Source organism: Nuphar pumila, chromosome 12 (genome assembly GCF_984573655.1).
Source record: "Nuphar pumila chromosome 12, dmNupPumi1.hap1.1, whole genome shotgun sequence".
In the NCBI taxonomy this organism is placed as follows: domain Eukaryota; kingdom Viridiplantae; phylum Streptophyta; class Magnoliopsida; order Nymphaeales; family Nymphaeaceae; genus Nuphar; species Nuphar pumila.
Window position 1 is genome coordinate 28750824 of NC_143260.1, and position 20603 is coordinate 28771426.

At 38.4% G+C, this 20603-nt stretch overlaps 1 protein-coding gene across 1 annotated transcript; it reads left to right on the forward strand.

The window, feature by feature from the left end:
- The first annotated feature begins 3080 nt into the window (after positions 1–3080).
- On the forward strand, positions 3081–6910 carry LOC149820446 (root phototropism protein 3-like). Its single transcript, XM_089981802.1, has 2 exons — positions 3081–3896; positions 6323–6910. The coding sequence occupies exons 1-2, from the start codon at positions 3081–3083 to the stop codon at positions 6908–6910; spliced, it is 1404 nt and encodes a 467-aa protein (XP_089837928.1).
- The last annotated feature ends 13693 nt before the right edge of the window (positions 6911–20603 follow it).

The window sequence follows — 20603 nt, forward strand, 5'->3', positions numbered from 1 at the left end:
TAAAGTATGAGAAATACCTAATCTAATATTTGTTTTCTACTGAGTAGACTGTGATAAAGACATCTACAAGGTCAAATTAAGTCAATAACAATTAAGTATGAGAATATCTGCCATAAGGACTTCTACGAGCTCAAATTAAACCAATAAAACTTGTGTTAGTATATATATAGATAGAGAGGGGGGGGGGGGACAAAAAATATATGGTATATATGTACCATGATAATACAGTGGTACACACTCTTATTTTTATAGATATAGCCACCAAATGGAAAATCTAACCCTACATATGTGTTTAGTATGGTTCATTTACTATATTACAAGGCTTTGTCATATCTAATATATCACAAGATTCTATTTTTAAGATAGTGAAAATTAACGGCTCACAATTTATGAAAATAAGTGGTTTAAAAATTGTATAAACCATCATTTTCAAGTCAACTTTCACACATAAAAATAATAAACAGAACATGTTAAACATGACCCAATAACTAGATTTTGCTTTTGGACTTAGATCTATGTAAATCAAGGGTGTAGTACCATAAGCTATGGTGGTATAATGTCACTATATATATGGTTAATCTACCATTAAACCAGTTAGGTTTAGAAAATAACTAAAATACTTTTAAAATAATGATATTTTAAAAAATACAATGGTGCTTTTTTTAGCATGACAGGTCTTTTGAATTTGGAGGAAATTGAAAAGTCCAACACCATTTTCAAAAAACAACTTTATGAGGCTATCAAAGTTATATTTTTTAAAGTAACTTTGCATTTTCAAAAATACCATTTTTATAATGTGTTTTAGTAATTTTTATAAGATTGAATTTATCTAATGTTAAACCTAACTTGATTAATGGTAAATTAACTTTATATATATATATAAAGAGAGCGAGAGTAGCAGCAGCAGCATCCATGTAAAAACAAGGTGAGGAGGTAATGTTGGAAGTTTCTATAGCCGCGTATCCAAATCCAAAGCTGCCTCTGTAATGGCACGTGTAAGAGAGAGAGAGAGAGAGAGTTGTGGGCTCAACGCGCTAACATATGCGTGTGTGGGTGACTGTGTTTGATCGTGAAGAACGAGCCATCATCTCATGCATGCATGTGGACCACTTGGCTCTCACGTTTTGTACTCATCTCAGTGCATGAAACGAAAGGGCTATTAAGACGAGGAATATTTCTTTTTAGTGAGCTTGTTGTTTACGTCCTCCGTCCGTGCTTAATCCCTCTTAATTAAAACCTTTTCGTCTTCTCCCCCCAACACATCTACACCCATCTCTGCCCCCAACTTTCTCTCCATCTCACCAACTCGCCATCCTTCCCAAACAGCCAAAAAGGCCTTTGTTTGAGCGATCCCAACCATTTATACTCTCTTGCAATATTTTTTTTTTTCTCTTCTAGGTCAAGAGGACATTGACAGGCCTCTGGTTGGTAAAATCCTTTGAGGTCCCACGACCATCGGAGGATACATTCATCTCGTCCTTGTGGCATGGAACGACCTCTGAGTTTCGGCCCACGGTTTTCATATGTCAGGTGACAAACCAGGGTTGCTCTTAACTAAAAAACATTTCTTTTTTTGATAAGCAAGCTAGGGTTAGGCGGACCCTACCAATACAACAGCCACCCCCATGTGGAATAAGGATTTATTCCTGGGCCTTCAGCTTGACACAAGACCCTGCTTACCACATGGGATACCACCTCTTTGGTAAGAAACTTCCCTTTTACATGGGTTTAACTTTCTGTTACCACCATGGTGGCTATTCATGTGGTCAGAGGGGTCTTGTGCCAAGCTGAAGACTCAGGATCAAATCTTGCTAGCTCATGGGGGCTGCCATTGTTTTATCATAGTTGGGCATGTAAGAGTGAGTGGTTGTTCCTTCAACCCTGAGTTTTACCTGGCAGTGAGGTGACCCAGTGGAAGCAGATCAGGTGATGCTGAACATGAGCTTTTGGTGGCCGTCTGTTTGCATTTTGGATGAATGACACGTAGCATATAACTGTTCCGTTGACTTTTTAAGTTTTCAAAATACAAAACGGACGGCCACTATGTTGGCATGAGCAAAAAAAATCATGTTCAGCATGACCTGATCTGTTTCCTTACGCGGCCTTGTTCCATTTCGTACATTCTTAAGAGAATATGTTGCAAAAAGCTACTGCTAAGGACACCATCAGCCCATGCCCTTTTCAGTCGCTAATCTGACCTTTGAGACGTGACATCCTCCAATTGGTTGATCAGATCATCATCATCATGCGGCCTCTCTAGCACAAAACCTTTTCACATAAAAATATCAGCAAAGAAAAAATCTCACAATATTCCGAAAATCAAGCTTTTCTAGAGGAAATATTGGTATATGTATAACGTCACCTTGCGTTGGGACGTTAATGGTATTTGTAGCTGGTAGGGTTCTGCTTATCCTCAGCTTGCCTATATATATATATATATATATATATATATATATATATATATATAGAGAGAGAGAGAGAGAGAGAGAGAGAGAGATGCTTTGAAAATACCTATGTCCCACTTAATGGAAATCATGGGTGTAGGCTGCATCTTCTCAATTAGATTCGATAGATGTATTCAGTATAGTTTGTTTAATAAGAATCATTCTTTGAATCATGCTTTTTGGACGTAAAAGTAAGATTTTTTAAGTCATAAATTTTGATACATTGTAGATCGTTAATTTTTGAAGATCTTAAAAGACCTTCATGTACATCCCGATCACATGATCCACTACTAAGAAATGCATAATCATATCTATGGGGTCTGATAGACTGAAAAAAATCAAGAGTTATGAGAAATTATAGTTTCTACTAGGGTGTTGATGCTCTTGGATAATCCTATTATTATTATTATTATTATATATAAAAATTAAGAGCCAGAGAGTATTTTGTAAAAAATGAACACTGGAGCAATCTCTATACAAGACAAACTTGATTACAAAGGACATTAATGTGTTGTTTATTTTTCACAGTAGTATTATAATACACCGACATGATCCCAAAACCGTACCAAATAGGTGCCACCAGCCAAAAATATCGCCGTTAAAATGAGGGCTAAGGTTACCAACTAAGAACAGTGAATGAGGAAGCCTCTCAGCTGGTCTCAAGAGGCTCTCCTCCCTCACTTTCTCACTTCCTCCTCCCCCAAGATGAGGACCTCTTCTGATACCAATGCCAAGCAAAATGCAGAGAAGAAGATGTCAGATACCACCAAAGAAACCTCATCCAATTGTTGGTTTGAGGATGCCTGCATCCTAGACATGGACTACTTTGTCAAGACACTCTCAGGCATCAAGGCCAAGGGTGTTCAGCCAGACCTGATAGGCTCAATCATCACCCATTATGCATCAAAGTGGCTTCCCGACCTCGCCGGTGAAGCCGCGGCCAAGAATACTGGCAATTCCAACCGCTGCTCGCCAGAAAACACGGCCGTGTCACTAATGAAGAAGCGGTTCTTTGTGGAGACCCTGGTCAGTGTGTTGCCGCCGGATGCTGACGCTGTCCCCTGCAGCTTCATGCTCCGGCTGCTTCGAACCGGGAACTTGGTCGGCGCTGAGCCGGCCTACCGAGCCGAGCTGGAGAAGAGAATTGGGCACCAACTGGACCAGGCCTCACTAGAGGACCTCTTGATACCAACCTTCTCCCATACTTGTGGCACACTTCTTGATGTTGGTCTGGTGCTTAGGCTGGTGAAGATGTTTCTCTCTCTAGAGGAGGGCATCAAGAATGGTGCAGCATTGGTTAAGGTGGCTAAATTAACTGACTGCTATCTAGCAGAGGTGGCCATTGATGCGGGTCTAACAGTGCAAGAGTTTGAGGCATTGGCCGGAATGCTGCCCAGCCATGCTCGTGTGACTGATGATGGACTGTATCGTGCTGTTGATACCTATCTCAAAGTAAGTGATCATTTTATTTTATTTATTTATTTCAGCTAGGCAAAAAGAAAAAGCCCATCATCACTTACTGGACATTGGCAGGCCTCCCATTGATAAAAAAACTTGAGGTCTCTCCTTGCCCTCTAGAAAGTATACCCAGTTAATTTCGACCTTGGACAAGGAATATCTCCCAAGGGTTTCAAATCATGGTTGTCACATATCAATGGTTGGCGTAGTGAGGTGAGCCTTGGCTGCTGGATGGGCAGTGAAGGTTCTATTCTCATGGGTGTCGTCCCTCTCCCTAAGCCAATGAGTAGTATAGGTCTTAGAGGTAGGGGTCTTAGCCTTAGAGTTTTACAGTATCGGCATGACTGGCTGAGACGAGAGACAACCTAACTAGGTCTTTGTGGCAGGTGCAGTTTCTTTAGGTTATAAATTTCAATAAAAAAATAAAATCAAGTGACAAACCATGGTTGCCCTTAGTAAAGAAGCGGAGCTCTTCTAGGTGTAAGTGCCTGTTTTCTTGCAAACTTTTTTCTTTATCATTTTTTATTTTTATATAAAAGTATTTTAATTAATGTGAACACACACATTTAATTTAGCCTAACAAGTGCTCGGCTCGTCTGAGTCACCATGCTACAAGGATATCACGAGTTCAAAACCTACATGCGTGCACCCACTGCCGTGAGACTAAAGTTGTGTATGCGCCCTAGTGTGTAAGGGGGGATTTGGGGTTTTACACCGACACCAATAAACCTCTTTTTTAAATTTACTCTGATAAACCGCCCCAGGAGCAGAGCCCTAACTGCACTGACTCCTACGGTTCCTGTCCATGTCGGCATAAAATTTTTGAAGGCTTACCCATTGATCCCAGAAAGCCGTCAAGCTTGTGCAGGAAGGTAATGCCCATGTGATTTGAACTTAGACTGCCCCATCTAACAGTCTGGCCTCCATCCCACTAGGCCAAACCATTTAATTTAAGCTATTTTATGTAACATGCTATACCATGACATGAGATTGAACATTTGCTGCAAGAATCAGGCATCAATTTTATTTTTTTATTTTTTTCTCAAGAACAGTGTTAGGTTTCGCAGGGTTCTTGTAGTTTGTGCATCTCGAGTTTGATGGTGTCTCATTTCTATGCACACACGTGGGGCCACTGATTTCCTCCTGAACTTCTTACCTTATATGCAGCGGTCGCTGCATGGTGGGCATGCAGCAACCTGACTGACAACCATCCATTTTAGCATTTCTCGACATGAGTGTCGTCAATCTCAAGAAATGTTGAGATGGATGGTCAGCAGGAGTGGAGCTGCACGATAGGGCTCGCTGCATAAAAAAAATGGCCTCCTTCGTCTTGATAATGTTTTCACAAAATTCCTCACCAAAAGTTGTTTTGAAAGAGACCGATGAGCCCGTGACCTCTCACATCAACCATAGTTACCGTATCCTCTGTTACCAAGGAACTGGAATTCCTAGATTTGTTTGTTGTGATGGAACCACTGCGTTACAAGGACACGTAGTGCAACAAATATTGATGATCAATTGGAATTATCACGACAAAAACGTGGCGTTGTGGTTCCCCATTTTAAACAGCAGTATAGGTAAACGTTTTTAATGTTATTTTTTGTTAAAAGAGTGATTTTATTTTGTCTATAGTTTTATTCTCACAGCTACTTTTTTTATTTTTATTTCTCTGATATTTTTCGCTAAGAATGCAAGAAATATGAAAATTTTCACCAGAATTTGGATGCCTTTTATCTTAAACATTTGACACTGATGACATGCAGGCACTCCATGACACATTTCTATTTAATTTTTTTTTATTTATTATTAATAAACATATGTTATACGAGTGACTAGAATATGAGAACTGAAAACATGAGAACTAATATGTCAACCATGATTTTCATGCATTTTTTGTTCTTTTCTCTTGAATATAACCATAGGGATGTGTACATGTTTTGTTTTATAAAAATCCGCTCTTGAATCATCCTTATTTGATGCATAAATGAGAATTTTTGAAGTCTTAAAGATCAATGGCTCATAATCTTCATAAATGTTCAAGCATTCAAAAATAGTATTTTTTCATCGAAAATATACAATACAATGGTTGATTCCTAGCAAACTCACCATGCCAAGCACATACACGTGGTTGGATTTGCAAAAAAGTGTTGTAAATGCCCATATTTCTAGTTCTCATATTTCAGTAATTCTATGTTATATATGTTATAACTATTTTAAACATATCGTATATATTAAATAATTAAAAAATGTGACACTTGTATATTAAATAATTAAAAAATGTGTAATATTCTGTACTACTTTTTTTTTAAAAAGTCATGAATTCACATCTTGGACCTGTGTCGTGTCCTTGTCTACATCCCTATCCTTGTGATATGGCCAAGCTTTTCACTTGATCAATGGCAAAAATGGCGTTGTTGCAGGCTCATCCTGGCGTGACCAAGAGCGAGAGAAAGAGGATGTGCAGGCTCATCGACTGCTGCAAGCTGTCGCTGGACGCATGCTTACACGCGGCTCAAAACGAGCGGCTCCCGGTGCGGACTGTGATCCAGGTGCTGCTCTGTGAGCGGGCCAAGCTCAATAGGCACGTCAATTATAGTGCCTCTTTTAATGGACTCAGCATGAGTCCCGTTCTGGGCCTAGATGCACCTACTAGGTGCCAATCCAAGCGTGAGTTGTTCGTGTCCGGAATGCAGTCGGAAGTTCGAAGAGTAAAAGATGAATTGATGAAAATGCAAATGGAGTTCCAGACAATGCAGATTCGGATGGAGAAGATGGCAAAGAAGAGAAGCTTCTTCTTCCCTTGGAAGAGGTCTTCTAAGAAGGGGGGTGGGGGAGGAATGAGGGAGAGGATTGAGGAGAGCAGTAGTTGTGGAGGGGGAGGTCACGAGTTCGAACCGCGTGTGGCTGTTGGTACACCTCAAGGAAGCAGTAGTGACAGAAACATTAATAAGCGTACGAGGGGCATGCCCACAAGCAAAAGCTCCAAATTTAGGAATTCACTGTCCTAGTAAAAGTTTGGTACATTTTCACATGCATTGCTTTCTAAAATGTGTACGAATGCTTTGTATAATGCATACCTAATAAGTATTATGTTTTGTTTTACTTTAATTATGTACTCTCTCTCTCTCTCTCTCTCTCTCTCTCTCTCTCTCTCTCTCTCGGACTGGTAAATGAGCCGATTGAGTTGAGCTAGAAGTGTTCAAGCTCAACTCATTTTTGTGGCCAGCCGAGCACAAGCTGACTCATTTACATAAAAGACACATTATTTCAAAGCTGATAGTAAGGTTTAAACTCTAGACCTATCGAAAGAAGCACAAACTGTCTCTTTTACAAAGAAAATTAATGTTTCAAAGCTACACCTGCAGCCCAGATTGCCCAAGTGGTGGTAGTGGGCCTCAGGAGAAGGTCCTGACCCCTTCATCCCAGGTTTATCTTCCCAGGTTTATCTTCCACTGGGTGTGCGGGTGTCTTTCATTGGTAGACTCTGCATTGGCTTGTGTGTTAGTAACCCCACCGGGAGGTTACCCACTTCGGGAGGAAACTTTGTCATCAATAAATGCTTTGTTTCAAACACTACAAGAAAAATGTTAATTTACAACGAAAAATTAGTCATTCTTAAAATTTGCGACGGATTAGCTAGAGAAAACTAGTCATTCTTAAAATTAGAATTAGCTGCAGAATTAACGACAGAAAAATTTTGTCTTCAAATTCATTGCTAATTAGCGACAAATTAGCGACAGAAAAATTTTGTCTCAAACTCCATCACAACTTAGCGACGGATGAGCGGCAAAATATTTTCGTTGCTACTCCGTTGTTAATTAGCGACAGATTAGGAGACAATTTTTTTCTGTCTCTAATCTCCCTATAAATTCCTAATACGAGCTCTTTTCTTTCTCTTTCTTTTTCATTCCTCGCACGCAGTCACCTCTTGTCGATCGAGTTCGCTCGTCGCCCGAGTAACTCCTTCCCTTACTCTGTCTCTCTCGCCACCGTGTGCCGCCGCCGACCACCGACCTCGAACCCTCACTCACCTTCCCAGAAACCTCTCTTCTTCCGCCTATCGTCGTGTGTCACCATCGATCACCAACCGCTGTGTGTCGTCGTCGACCACCGACCATCGTGTTACTTCTTTCCTCACTCCATCTCTGTCGCCGTTGTGTGCCGCCGCTGACCACCGACCCCAAACCCTCACTCACCTTCCTCGAACCCCCTCTCATTCCATCGACCGTCGTGTGACACCACCGACCACCGACCGCCATGTGCTGTCGTCGAAAATCGGCCGTCGTGTTACTTCTTCCCTCACTTACATTGTCGAACCCCCTCCCTCGCTTGACTCTCATAGTTGAACCCTGATTCACCTCTCTAGCTAACCTCTCACTCCCTCTCTCTTTCTCTTGTGTCTTCTTCTTCTTCTTCTCCTTCTCCTTCTCTCTGACTCTCACCCCGAACCCTCACTCACCTTCCCCAAACCCCCTCTCCTTCCATCGACCGTCGTGTGACACCACCGACCACCGACCGCTGTGTGCTGCCGTCGAAAATCGATCGACGTGTTACTTCTTCCCTCACTTACATTGTCGAACCCCCTCCCTCGCTTGACTCTCATAGTTGAACCCCCATTCACCTCTCTAGGTAACCTCTCACTCCCTCTCTCTTTCTCTTGTGTCTTCTTCTTCTTCTTCTCCTTCTGTTTCTTTTTTGTCTATCGGCAGGGGCCTGTCGTTCTTCCCTTTCGGCAAACCATGGTCGGCCTGCAGGGGCTTAAGGCCCTATCAGTTTTTTCCGACAGGTCGGCAGGGTAGACACTCCCTGTCGCCTGTGAAAAAATTTCAACAGGGGCTTTGGGCCCCTGCCTCGTTTTTCTTGGTTTTGAGGGAGGGGCTCAACCCCTTTCCATTTCTCCTTCTTGGTAAGGGAGGGGCCGAGACCCCCTCCATGTTGCTTGAGTTACGAGGGAGGGGTTCAGCTCCCTTGTCCTTGGTTCTTTCAGTCGACAGGGTGTGAAGCCCCTCCGCCCCCTGTCCACTTTGTTTCTTCGGTCGACTGTTGTCTTTTTTCGTCAAGCAAGGAGGGCAAAGCTCCTACCTTAGTGGTTCTTCTGTCGATAGGGGGAGGGGGCAAACCCCCTGTCGTATTTTTCTTTCGTCAGGCAGGGCATGGCAAATCTCACTTCCTGTGTCTTTGTCTTTGACTGACAGTCTTTGTCATTGCAAGTGCATAGCAGGGAAAAATGCGTGATGCTTAATGCTAAGCATCACATACGGCTTAAAATGTTATACGAAAAGAAAGAAGAAAAATACAAATGCAAAAGCAAAAGCAAGCAAATCGGGTAAATACCCGTGGTGAGTAAGTGATTCAAGCACATCACAAGTTATTTACTTTCTTGGATGCAACACTTTTCTGCTCACACACTCACTTAGTTGTGGATATCTAGGACTGTTTTGCTGGAGTTCTGATTCCATGCTAGGCATGGTAGTAGTTAGTGGGATATTGGAGTGTGTTTACTGCAGGTACATGTTTGACATTGTTGTGATATGAATGATTGAATGTATTGCAATGTCTGATGTGACTGTATGCATGCTTGTATGAAGTTATTTTGGATTTGATTATGCATTTCATATAAAATTGTATCATGAAAACATGCTTAAATTGAATATATCATGTTTGTGAATGTGATTTCATCTTTCTAAATAGCCTTGTGATTTGTATAAATATGATGTGATGGTGTTATACACGAAAATATTGAATTATCAATGCATGCATAATAGTTCATGAAATTGTATTTCATGTTAAATATGTTCATGGTAGAGCGGGAAAGAAAAATTGTACATTAACTGAAACAAAAAAAGTGCTCACCAACAATCACCAAATAAGAATTTCTAAAAGATTTGTAAATCACACAGCATTCTTATGGTTCTCTTTTAATCGTTTAGGATAATATCTGTAACATCATAGGACAAAATGGCAGCAAAACATGAATGGATGTACCGTAGGATAGTTGACAATGAGGTATCGCTTGAATATATGTATGGTGTTGACAATTTTATTGATATTGCAATGACAAGTGTCAGTACAGTGGATCTCATAGGTCGGATCAGGTGCCCCTGCACGATATGTAAGAACAATCAATTTGTAGAACCTCATGGGGTTAAACATCACCTATACAGGAAGGGTTTTATAAGTGATTATCAGAATTGGACGCTTCATGGTGAAGAATTTTAGAATAATTTTGACGCACGAGTAGATGTGGTGTACGATAATCCATATATGGATTTGATATTTGATGTCGCAGGACCAGAACTGGGTTGTGCTATGGGTCCTAGTGATGTACCAACTGGGGTAGAGGAAGAAGAAGCAAACGATGCAGCTAGTAGATTTTATGACTTACTTACAGATGTTGATGGGTCACTTTGGAATGGTTTCAAGAGTCACACTATCTTGTCTGCAGTTCTTCAACTACTGAATTTGAAATCCAAGTATAATTTGAGTCATTCATGTTTTGACCGTCTGTGCTCTATTGTGAAAAGTATGTTGCCCAAAGATGAGAAATTGCCACAAATTTTTTAGCGTGCAAAGGTTATGGTCAATGCTCTAGGTATGGGGTATCAAAAGATAGATGATTATCCAAATCACTGCATATTGTATTTCAAAGATCAAGAAAATAGCAGATCATATCTGTCATGTGGGCATCTTCGGTTCAAGCTAAAAACAAAAGGCAATGGTAGCACGAGATCAAAAGAAGTGTCATACAAGTCGCTCCACTACTTCCCTCTCACCCCTAGATTGCAACGATTATATATGTTTTCGAGGACAGCTAAACACATGAGATGACATACAAATAAAGTTCGACATGATGAAGACAGGATCACATATTTTATTGACGCGAAAGCTTGAAAGCACTTAGATCGTACTCATCATACTTTCATAATGGAATTGAGAAATGTTAGGCTCGGTTTATGTACAGATGAATTTAATCTATTTGGGGGTAGATCAACTCCATACTCATGTTGGCCAGTATTTGTCACCTCATACAACCTTCCTCCAAGCTTGTGTATGAAGCGTCAAAATCTTTTTTTGTCTCTATTGATCCCTGGTCTGACGTCTCCGGGCCAAAATCTTGATGTATATTTATGAACATTCATTGATGAACTGAACATACTATGGGATGATGGTGTTCTCACGTACAATGCCCACAAAAAATAAAACTTTAATATAAAGGTTGTTGTTCTATGGACAATCAGTGACTTTCCTGCATATAGTATGTTATCTGGTTGGAGCACACATGGGAGGTTGGCATGTTTGTACTGCATAGAAGATACAAAAATCTTTTAGATTGACGCATGAAAGGAAGTCGTGTTGGTTTGATTATCACCATCGATTTTTACCCAGCGACCATCCGTTCTGCCGACAAAGAAATGTGTTCTGAGCAGGCACAACTGAAATAGAAGGTTCACCTACACGGTTGTCTGGCATAGAGATTTTAAGACGATTGTGATACTTTCCATATGAACTGACAGATGCTCGTAGTTCGATTTCCTTCCTTGGATTTGAGAAGGATCACAATTGGACAAAGAAATCTATATTTTGGGAACTACTATATTGACCCACCTTATTAATACAACATAATTTGAATGTGATGCATGTAGAGAAAAATGTGTTTGATAATGTATTCAATACGGTAATAAATGTCAAAAGAAAAATGAAGGATAATCTGATGGCCCGTATGGATTTAAAAGTAATATGTAAAATACCAGAATTGGAACTCAAAGAGTACAATGGCAAAGTACTGAAACCAAAGGCAAGGTACGTGCTTGGACCAGATCAAGTAAAACAAGTATGTCAATGGTTGAGACAATTAAGATTTTCAGATGAATATGTCTCTAATATTGCTCAGGTTGTGAAGATAGACGAGGAACAATTATATGGGTTGAAGAGCCATGATTGTCATGTCATTATGCAACGGTTGATTCTCCTAGCATTTTATAATATGTCAGACAAACTTATATGGGGGATATTATCTGAGTTAAGTAGATTTTTTATAACATTGTGCGCATCAAAAGTTGTACTAACTGAGATAAAGAATCTCGAGGATTCTGTCGTCACTACTATTTGTCAACTAGAGAAGATATTTCTGCCAGCATTTTTTGATGTCATGGAACATGTGATCATATATTTGCCATATAAACTTAGGGTTGGTGATTCTGTGCAATATTGATGGATGTACCTTTTTGAAAACTATATTTTTTTTATATTTTTCTCTTCAATGCTATTAAAAATTTATTGTATTACGAGATGTATATTGTTGACAGATGCATGTTTGACTTCAAAAAAAATATTTAGAATAAAGCAAGAGTGGAGGGTTCAATTTGTGAGGCGTACACTTTAGAAGAGATTTCAAATTTCTCATTTATGTACTTTGAACCTCACATTCTAACATGTTACACTTGTCCACCTCGTAATGATGATGGAGAACAAGTTATTGTGGCTAACGAACTATCGATATTTAAACTACATGGGCATGCCTTTGGAAGTTGCCAGTCAAGACTCATAGAAGATCGAGAGCAAGATGCATCACAAATCTATATCCTTTTTAATTGCTCAGTGATCGACCCAAACATCGAATAAGTATACTTAATATGTTACACTAAGTTCTCTGCGTACGTACATGGTTCAGTAATATAATTATTTGTTAAGTGCAGACAATTTGATCTAGAGTTATGAAGAGAACTTTCACATCTCACTAACTCAGAAGTACAGAAACAACATGAAAATAAGTTTATAGCGTGGTTGAAAGAGTTGGTAAGGACAATGACATATATTCTTTTCGTGTAAACAACAATATGTTACTTAATTGGTTATGATCACAGTCATTGTTTATGCTTGTAGGTCTGCCATGGTGATGTTAATGACCAAGAAATATATGATTTACAAAAATGGTCTGACCAAAGTTGTGCAATCTTATAATGGGTACATCGTAAATGGTTATCGATTTCATACAAAGGACTACAGTATAAACAAGTCAATGATGAATAGTGGTGTGTGTGTCAAGGGTAGCAGCTACGGTGAAAACAAATATGATTACTATGGTGTTATAGAAGAAATAATGGAGTTGACTTACTTAGGCATAAATAACATGGTAACTTTATTCAAGTATCATTGCTTTGATCCCACAACAATAAGAGTCGACAAAGCCTCAGACATTGTGGAGGTGAATCATAAATCAAGGTTTGGAACATATGAACCATTCATATTAGCCTCGCAAGCTGAACAAGTTTACTATACTTCATATTCGAATACAAGGAAGTCAAATAGAAATGAATGGTTGACAGTTTGTAAGGTGAAGTCTAAATTATACCCTGAGTATGATCAGTTACAAGAAGACTAAATTGCTAAAGATGGTGATTACTATCAATCAGATGATATGTATGACTTCTTTTATGGTCACGATGTCACATATGGTATGCATGTCACATCTCCATTGCTCGATGACACACGTATGGAAGAATGTGATCTAAATGATATACCAAGTGAATGAGTGCCCAATGAAGAAGAAAACGAAGAGGTTTAGGAAGAAGAAGAATATGAAAGTCAAACAAGTGATGAGAAAGCATACTCGAGCTAGTGAAATACATCTTGTAATACATACCACATCACTTTCTTATATGCTCTTATGTTTGTATTTCGGAGACCATGCTAGTCATGGTTGTAGTTAGCGGGATATTGGAGTGTGTTTGTTGCAGGTACATATTTGACATTGTTGTGATATGAATGATTTGAATGTATTACAATATTTGATATAACTGTATACATGCTTGCATAAAGTTATTTTTGATTTGATTATGTATCCATGTTCATGAAATTGCATATCATATTGCATTCTATGCATACTTATCATGCACAGTTCATGCATAGTTATAAAACTGATTCATGTAGGACCTTTAAATCTTTATATTTCATGCATATGTCATATACATGATAAGATCAAGAGTTATATAACTGATCCAAATAACATTTTTATTTGTTAGAATATGGTTTGTGGAGGTCATAGTGGTCGAGCACCCAGTGGTCGAGCACCCAGTGGTCGAGGATCAAGTGGAGGCCATGATAGCCATTCTCAGCCTTCGTCTTTATGTAATGCTTCGATAGGTATATCATTTAAATAATTGTATACTTGATTAGTTTAAATATGCATTGTGTGAATTTCTAATTCATTTTTTTATAGATGATGTTCAGGTTTGGGAGTAATATGAACACCACACAAGTCATTGCCTCCTCCAGCTAGGGCTTTCAGAGTTCTCCCACCAGCATCAACTCCCAACATCTGATTGACCCTGCTAATTCTTGGGATGGTGTCTGCCAGCTTGTTAAGGACACAATGCGTGACTTTTTATATGAAGTCATTTCTAACATTATCCGTAATGAGTTGTGCAGCTTTTTTTGGGATAGGAGAACTTCGTCTGCAGGTACTCATCAGGTATTTAAGTTTCATGTCATTTATTTCATGTCGTTAGATTTCAAGCTAGTATATTCATGAATTCATCATATATGAGCATGAGTTTATCACTATGAAAGTTTTTTTACTGCCTTATAATACATATATGCATGATTGAATCACTATGAAAGTTTTTTGACAACTTAAGAACGCATATATAAGCATGATTTTATCACTATGAAAGTTTTTTGACAACCTTAGAACACATATATGCATGATAGAATCACTATGAAAGTTTTTTGACAACCTTAGAACATATATCAGTATGATTTCATCACTATGAAAGTTTATTGACTGCCTTATAACACATATATGCATGATTAAATCACTATGAAAAGTTTTTTGACAACCTTAGAACACATATGAGCATGATTTCATCACTATGAAAGTTTTTTGACTGCCTTATAACATATATATGCATGATTGAATCACTATAAAAGTTTTTTTACAATCTTAGAACACATATAAGCATGATTTCATCACTATGAAAGTTTTTTGACAACCTTAGAACACATATGTGCATGATTGAATCACTATGAAACTTTTTTAACAACCTTAGAAGACATATGAGCATGATTTCATCACTATAAAAGTTTTTTGACTGCCTTATAACACATATATGCATGATTGAATCACTATAAAAGTTTTTCGACAACCTTAAAACACATATATAAGCATGATTTCATCACTATGAAATTGCTTGACAGCCTTATAACACATATATGCATGATTGAATCACTATGAAAGTTTTTTGACAACCTTAGAACACATATGAGCATGATTTCATCACTATGAAAGTTTTTTTATTGCCTTATAGCACATATATGCATGATTGAATCATTTTGAAAGTTTTTTGACAACCTTAGAACACATATAAGCATGATTTCATCACTATGAAAGTTTTTTGACTGCCTTATAACACATATATGCATGATTGAATCACTATGAAAGTTTTTTGACAACCGTAGAACACATATATAAGCATGATTTCATCACTATGAAAGTTTTTTGACTGCCTTATAACACATATATGCATGATTGTGATACATAACACATTTATTTGACAACCTTATAAACCATATATGCATGCTTGAATCACTATGACATTTTTTTGATAACCTTAGCACACATATCTGCATGATTGAATCCTGTATGCATCTATTTGTGAGAGAGTATCATTTAAGGTAGGTGCATGGAAAAGGACGAGAGGGATCCACACATTTATCCTTTTGTGAGAGAGAGAAGCATTTAAGGTAACGGTTGAGAATTTTCAAAGCATGCAGGTACTATTCAAGGTAGCTGCATGCATATTTAAAGTGATTCCCGGCTCTATTTTTGCATGCATAACAGTCGTTGGATCTCAAAAGATCCAATGGCTAGTAAAAGAGAGTAGGTGCTCCGGGACCATCGTATCATGACGTGGTTGACATATTAATTTTCTCACTCTCTCATAGTTATCAACTTGTCATCATGGATCAATGTCCATTATTGAGAGATAGAGCATGCATCCATCCCATCATCCATCATGCATTTATGCCATGATTTCATGCATTCATTTCATCATCCATCATGCATTCATGCCATGCTTTCATCCTTGTCTATAATCGGTTTCCACATTCATGCCCATGCATCCATTTATAAAACATGAAAGAGGGAGAGAGACAAAGAAAAAGAGCATGTTTTTTTAAAAAATTTAAGAAAAAGTTAGTTGATCAACATGGATACATGCATGCATGCATGTCCACCATCCATCCATTTTATGCATTCATGTCCACATATGGACGAGAGAGAGAAAGAGGAACTCATTGATTTCATCTTTAAAAATTGTCATTCCTCTCATTGATTTTCACCTTTGAAAACCACTACTCCTCCTACTTCATTTATTTATTTGAAAATCATTTTATAGGAAAGCCCTCAAAATTTAAATCGTATCTAAACTGTTGGATTAGAATTAATCCAACAGTATAGATGAAAGAGTAGGTGCTTTGGGAGCACCTTATTATTATTAATATATATATATATATATATAGCTCATGATCACCCTATCGCAGTGCGAGTCTAGGCCGGTGCCATCCTAGCACCCCCAATGTGACCGGTGGCGGTACGTGCTTTCTTCCCCGTGGTCTTCAGAGAGAGAGAGAGAGAGAGAGAGAGAGAGAGAGAAAGAGAGATCTACCGGTGCAGCTGAATGCCACTAACGAGTCCCCCGGCTAACGATCACCCTACCAGAGTGCGAGTCTAGGCCGGTGCCATTCTGGTGGCGGTGCTTGCTTTCTCCCTCGTGGACTTACTGTTACATGTACCATATTTTGAATCCTGAAATTAGCCCTCAAGAATAAAACCTCATACAACGAAAAGGCACTGTCTTTTAGAAAAAAATTTAAGAGTGTTTTCGTCCTGAAAAAAATATCAACGCCCGGTCGTTAAGAAGGGTCACATCCGTAAATTTTAAAAAATTGTGCTTCTTGCCATGACCCTATATAAATGGGAAACCGTATACGCCCCCCCCCCCCCCCCCCCTCCCGAGTGCCCGCCTCTTCCCATCGTCCCTATATAAATGGGAAACCGTATAAGCCCCCCTCTGAGTGCCCGCCACTAGCATGGTCTCCAAAATACAAACATAAGAGCATATGAGAAAGTGATGTGGTATGTATTACAAGATGTATTTCACTAGCTCGAGTATGCTTCCTCATCACTTGTTTGACTTTCATATTCTTTTTCTTTCTTCTCCTCTTCGTCATCTTTGTCTTCTTCACTAGGCGCCCATCCACTTGGTATATCATTTAGATCACATTCTTTCATACATGTGTCATCGAACAATAGAAATGTGATATGCAAACCATGTGTGACATCGTGACCATAAGAGAAGTCATACATATCATTTGATTGATAGTAATCACCCTCTTCAACAATCTTGTCTTCCTGTAACTGATCATACTCGGGGTGTAATTTATACTTCACCTTGAAAATCGCCGACCATTCATTTTTATCCGACTTCTTTGTATTCGGATATGAAGTATAGTAAACTTGTTGACCTTGCGATGCTAATATGAATGGTTCATATGTTTCAAACCTTGATTTATGAATCACCTTCACAATGCTTGAGGCTTTGTCGACTCTTATTGTTGTGGGATCAAACCAATGATACTTGAATAAAGTTACCATGTTATTTATGCCTAAGTAAGTCAACTTCATTATTTTTTCAATAACATCATAGTAATCAAGTTTATTTTCATCGTAACTGATACCCTTGATACACACGCCACTATTCATCATTCACTTGTTTACACTGTAGTCTTTTGTATGAAATCGATAACCATTTACAATATACCCGTTGTAACATTGCATAACTTTGGTCAGACCATTTTGTAAATCACATATTTCTTGGTCATTAACATCACCTTAGCGTACCTACAAGCATAAACAATGACTCTAATCATGAACAAATAAGTAACATATTGTTGTTTACACCAAAAGAATGCATGTCATCGTCCTTACCAACTCTTTAAAACATGCCTCAAACTTATTTTCACGTTCTTTCTGTACTTCTGAATCAGTGAGATATGGAAGTTCTCTTCGCAACTCCAGATCAAATCGTTTGCACTTAACAAATATTTATATTACCGAACCATGTACGCACGTAGAGAACTTAGTGTTACATGTTAAATATACTTACTCGATGTAGGGGTCGATCGCTGAGTAATTAAAAATGATATAAATTTATGTTACGTCTTACTCTCGATCTTCCAAGAGTCTTGACCGGCAACTGCCAAAGGCATGCTCAAGTGGTTTAAATATTTATAGTTTGTCAGCCACAACAACATGTTCTCCATCATCATTACGAGGTGGGCAAGTGTAACATATTGGAATGTGAGGTTCAAAGTACATAGATGAGAAATTTGAAATCTCTTCTAAAGTGTATGCCTCACAAATTGAACCCTCCACTCTTACTTTATTTCGAACCTTTTTTTAAGTCAATCATGCATCTATCAATAATATACATCTCGTAATACAATAAATTCTCAATAGCATTAGAGATAAAAGTATAAATAATAATATACCTTTCAAATGGATACATCCACCGATATTGCACAAGACCACCAACCCTAAGTTCATATGACAGATATATGATCACATGTTCCATAACATCGAAAAATGCTGGCAAAAATATCTTCTCTAGCTGACAAATAGTAGTGATGACAGAATCCTCAAGATTTTTTACCTCAGTTACTACAACTTTCGATGCACACAATGTTCTAAAAAATCTACTCAACTCGGATAATACCCCCCATATAGGTTTGTCTAATATATCAAGTAATGCTAAGAGAATCAACTGTTGCATAATGACATAATAATCATGACTCTTCAACCCATATAATTATCCCTCGTCTATCTTCACAGCCCGAGCAATGTTAGAGACGTATCCATCTGAAAATCTCAATTGTCTCAACCATTGACATACCTGCTTTACTTGATCTGGTCCAAGCACGTACCTTGCCTTTGGTTTTAATACTTTTCCATTGTACTCTTCGAGTTCCAATTCTGGTCTTTTACGTATTACTTTTAAATCCATACGACTCTTCAGATTATCTTTCATTTTCCCTTTGACATTCATTACCGTATTGAACACATTATCAAACACATTTTTTCTCACATGCATCACATCCAAATTATGTCATATCAATAAGATCGGCCAATATGGTAGTTCTCAAAATATAGATTTCTTTGTCCAATTGTGATCCTGCGTCGGACTACGGGCATCTGTCAGTCCATATGAAAAGTATCACAATCATCTTAAAATCTCTATGTCAGACAACCGTATAGGTGGACCTTCTATTTCAGTTGTGTCTGCTCGAAACACATTTCTTTGTTGTCAGAATAGATGGTCGCTAGGTAGAAATCAACAGTAACAATCAAACCAACACGACTTCCTTCTATGCGTCAATCTAAAAGATTTTGTATCCTTCATGCAGTACTGACATGCCAACCTTCCATGTGTGCTCAAACTAGATAACATACCATATACAGGAAAGTCATTAATTGTCCATAGAACAACAACTTTCATATTGAAGTTTTATTTTTTTGGGGCATCGTACGTGAGAACACTGTCATCCCACAATATTTTTAGTTCATCAATCAATGGCCTTAAATATACATCAAGATTTTGACCCAAAGACGTCGAACCAAGGATCAATAGAGACAAAAAAAGATTTTGACACTTCATACACAAGCTTGAAGGAAGGTTGTATGGGGTGATAAATATTGGTCAACACGAGTATGGAGTTGATCTACCTCCAAATAGATTAAATTCATCTGTACATAAACCGAGCCTAACATTTCTTACATTTATTGCGAAAGTCCGATGAGTACGATCAAAGTGCTTCCAAGCTTCCGCATCCACAGGATGTGTGATCTTGTCTTCATCATGTCGAACTTTATTTGCATATCATCTCATGTGTTTAGCTGTCCTCGAAGACATATACAATCGTTGCAATCTAAGGGTGAGAGGGAAGTAGCAGAGTGACTTGTATGGCACTTCCTTTGACCTCGTGCTAGCATTGCCTCTTGTCTTTGGCTTGAACCAATGATGCCCATATGATGGACATGATCTGCTATTTTCTTGATCTTTGAAATACAACATACGGTGATTTGGATAAGCATCTATCTTTTGATACCTCATACCTAGAGCGTTGACCATAACCTTCGCATGATAGAAATTTTATGACAATTTCTCATCTTTGAGCAACATAGTCTTCACAATAGAGTGCAGGCGATCAAAACGTGATTGACTTAAATTATACTTTGACTTCAAATTCAGTAGCTAAATAACTGCAGACAAGATAGTATGACTCTCGCAACCATTCCATAGTGGCTTATCAGCATCTTTAAGTAAGTCATAAAATCTACTAGCTACATCGTTTGTTGCTTCTTCCTCTACCCCAGATGGTACATCACTAGGACCCATAGCAGAACCCAATTATGGTCCTACGACATCAAATATCAAATCTACATATAGATTATCATGCACCACATCCACCCATGCATCAAAATTGTTCTAAAATTCTTCACCATAAAGCATCCAATTCTGATAACTACTCACAAAACCCTTCTTGTATAGGTGATGTTTAATGTCGTGAGGTTATATAAATCGATTGTTCTTACACATCGTGCAGGGGCACCTGATCCGACCGATGGGATCCACTATACTAACA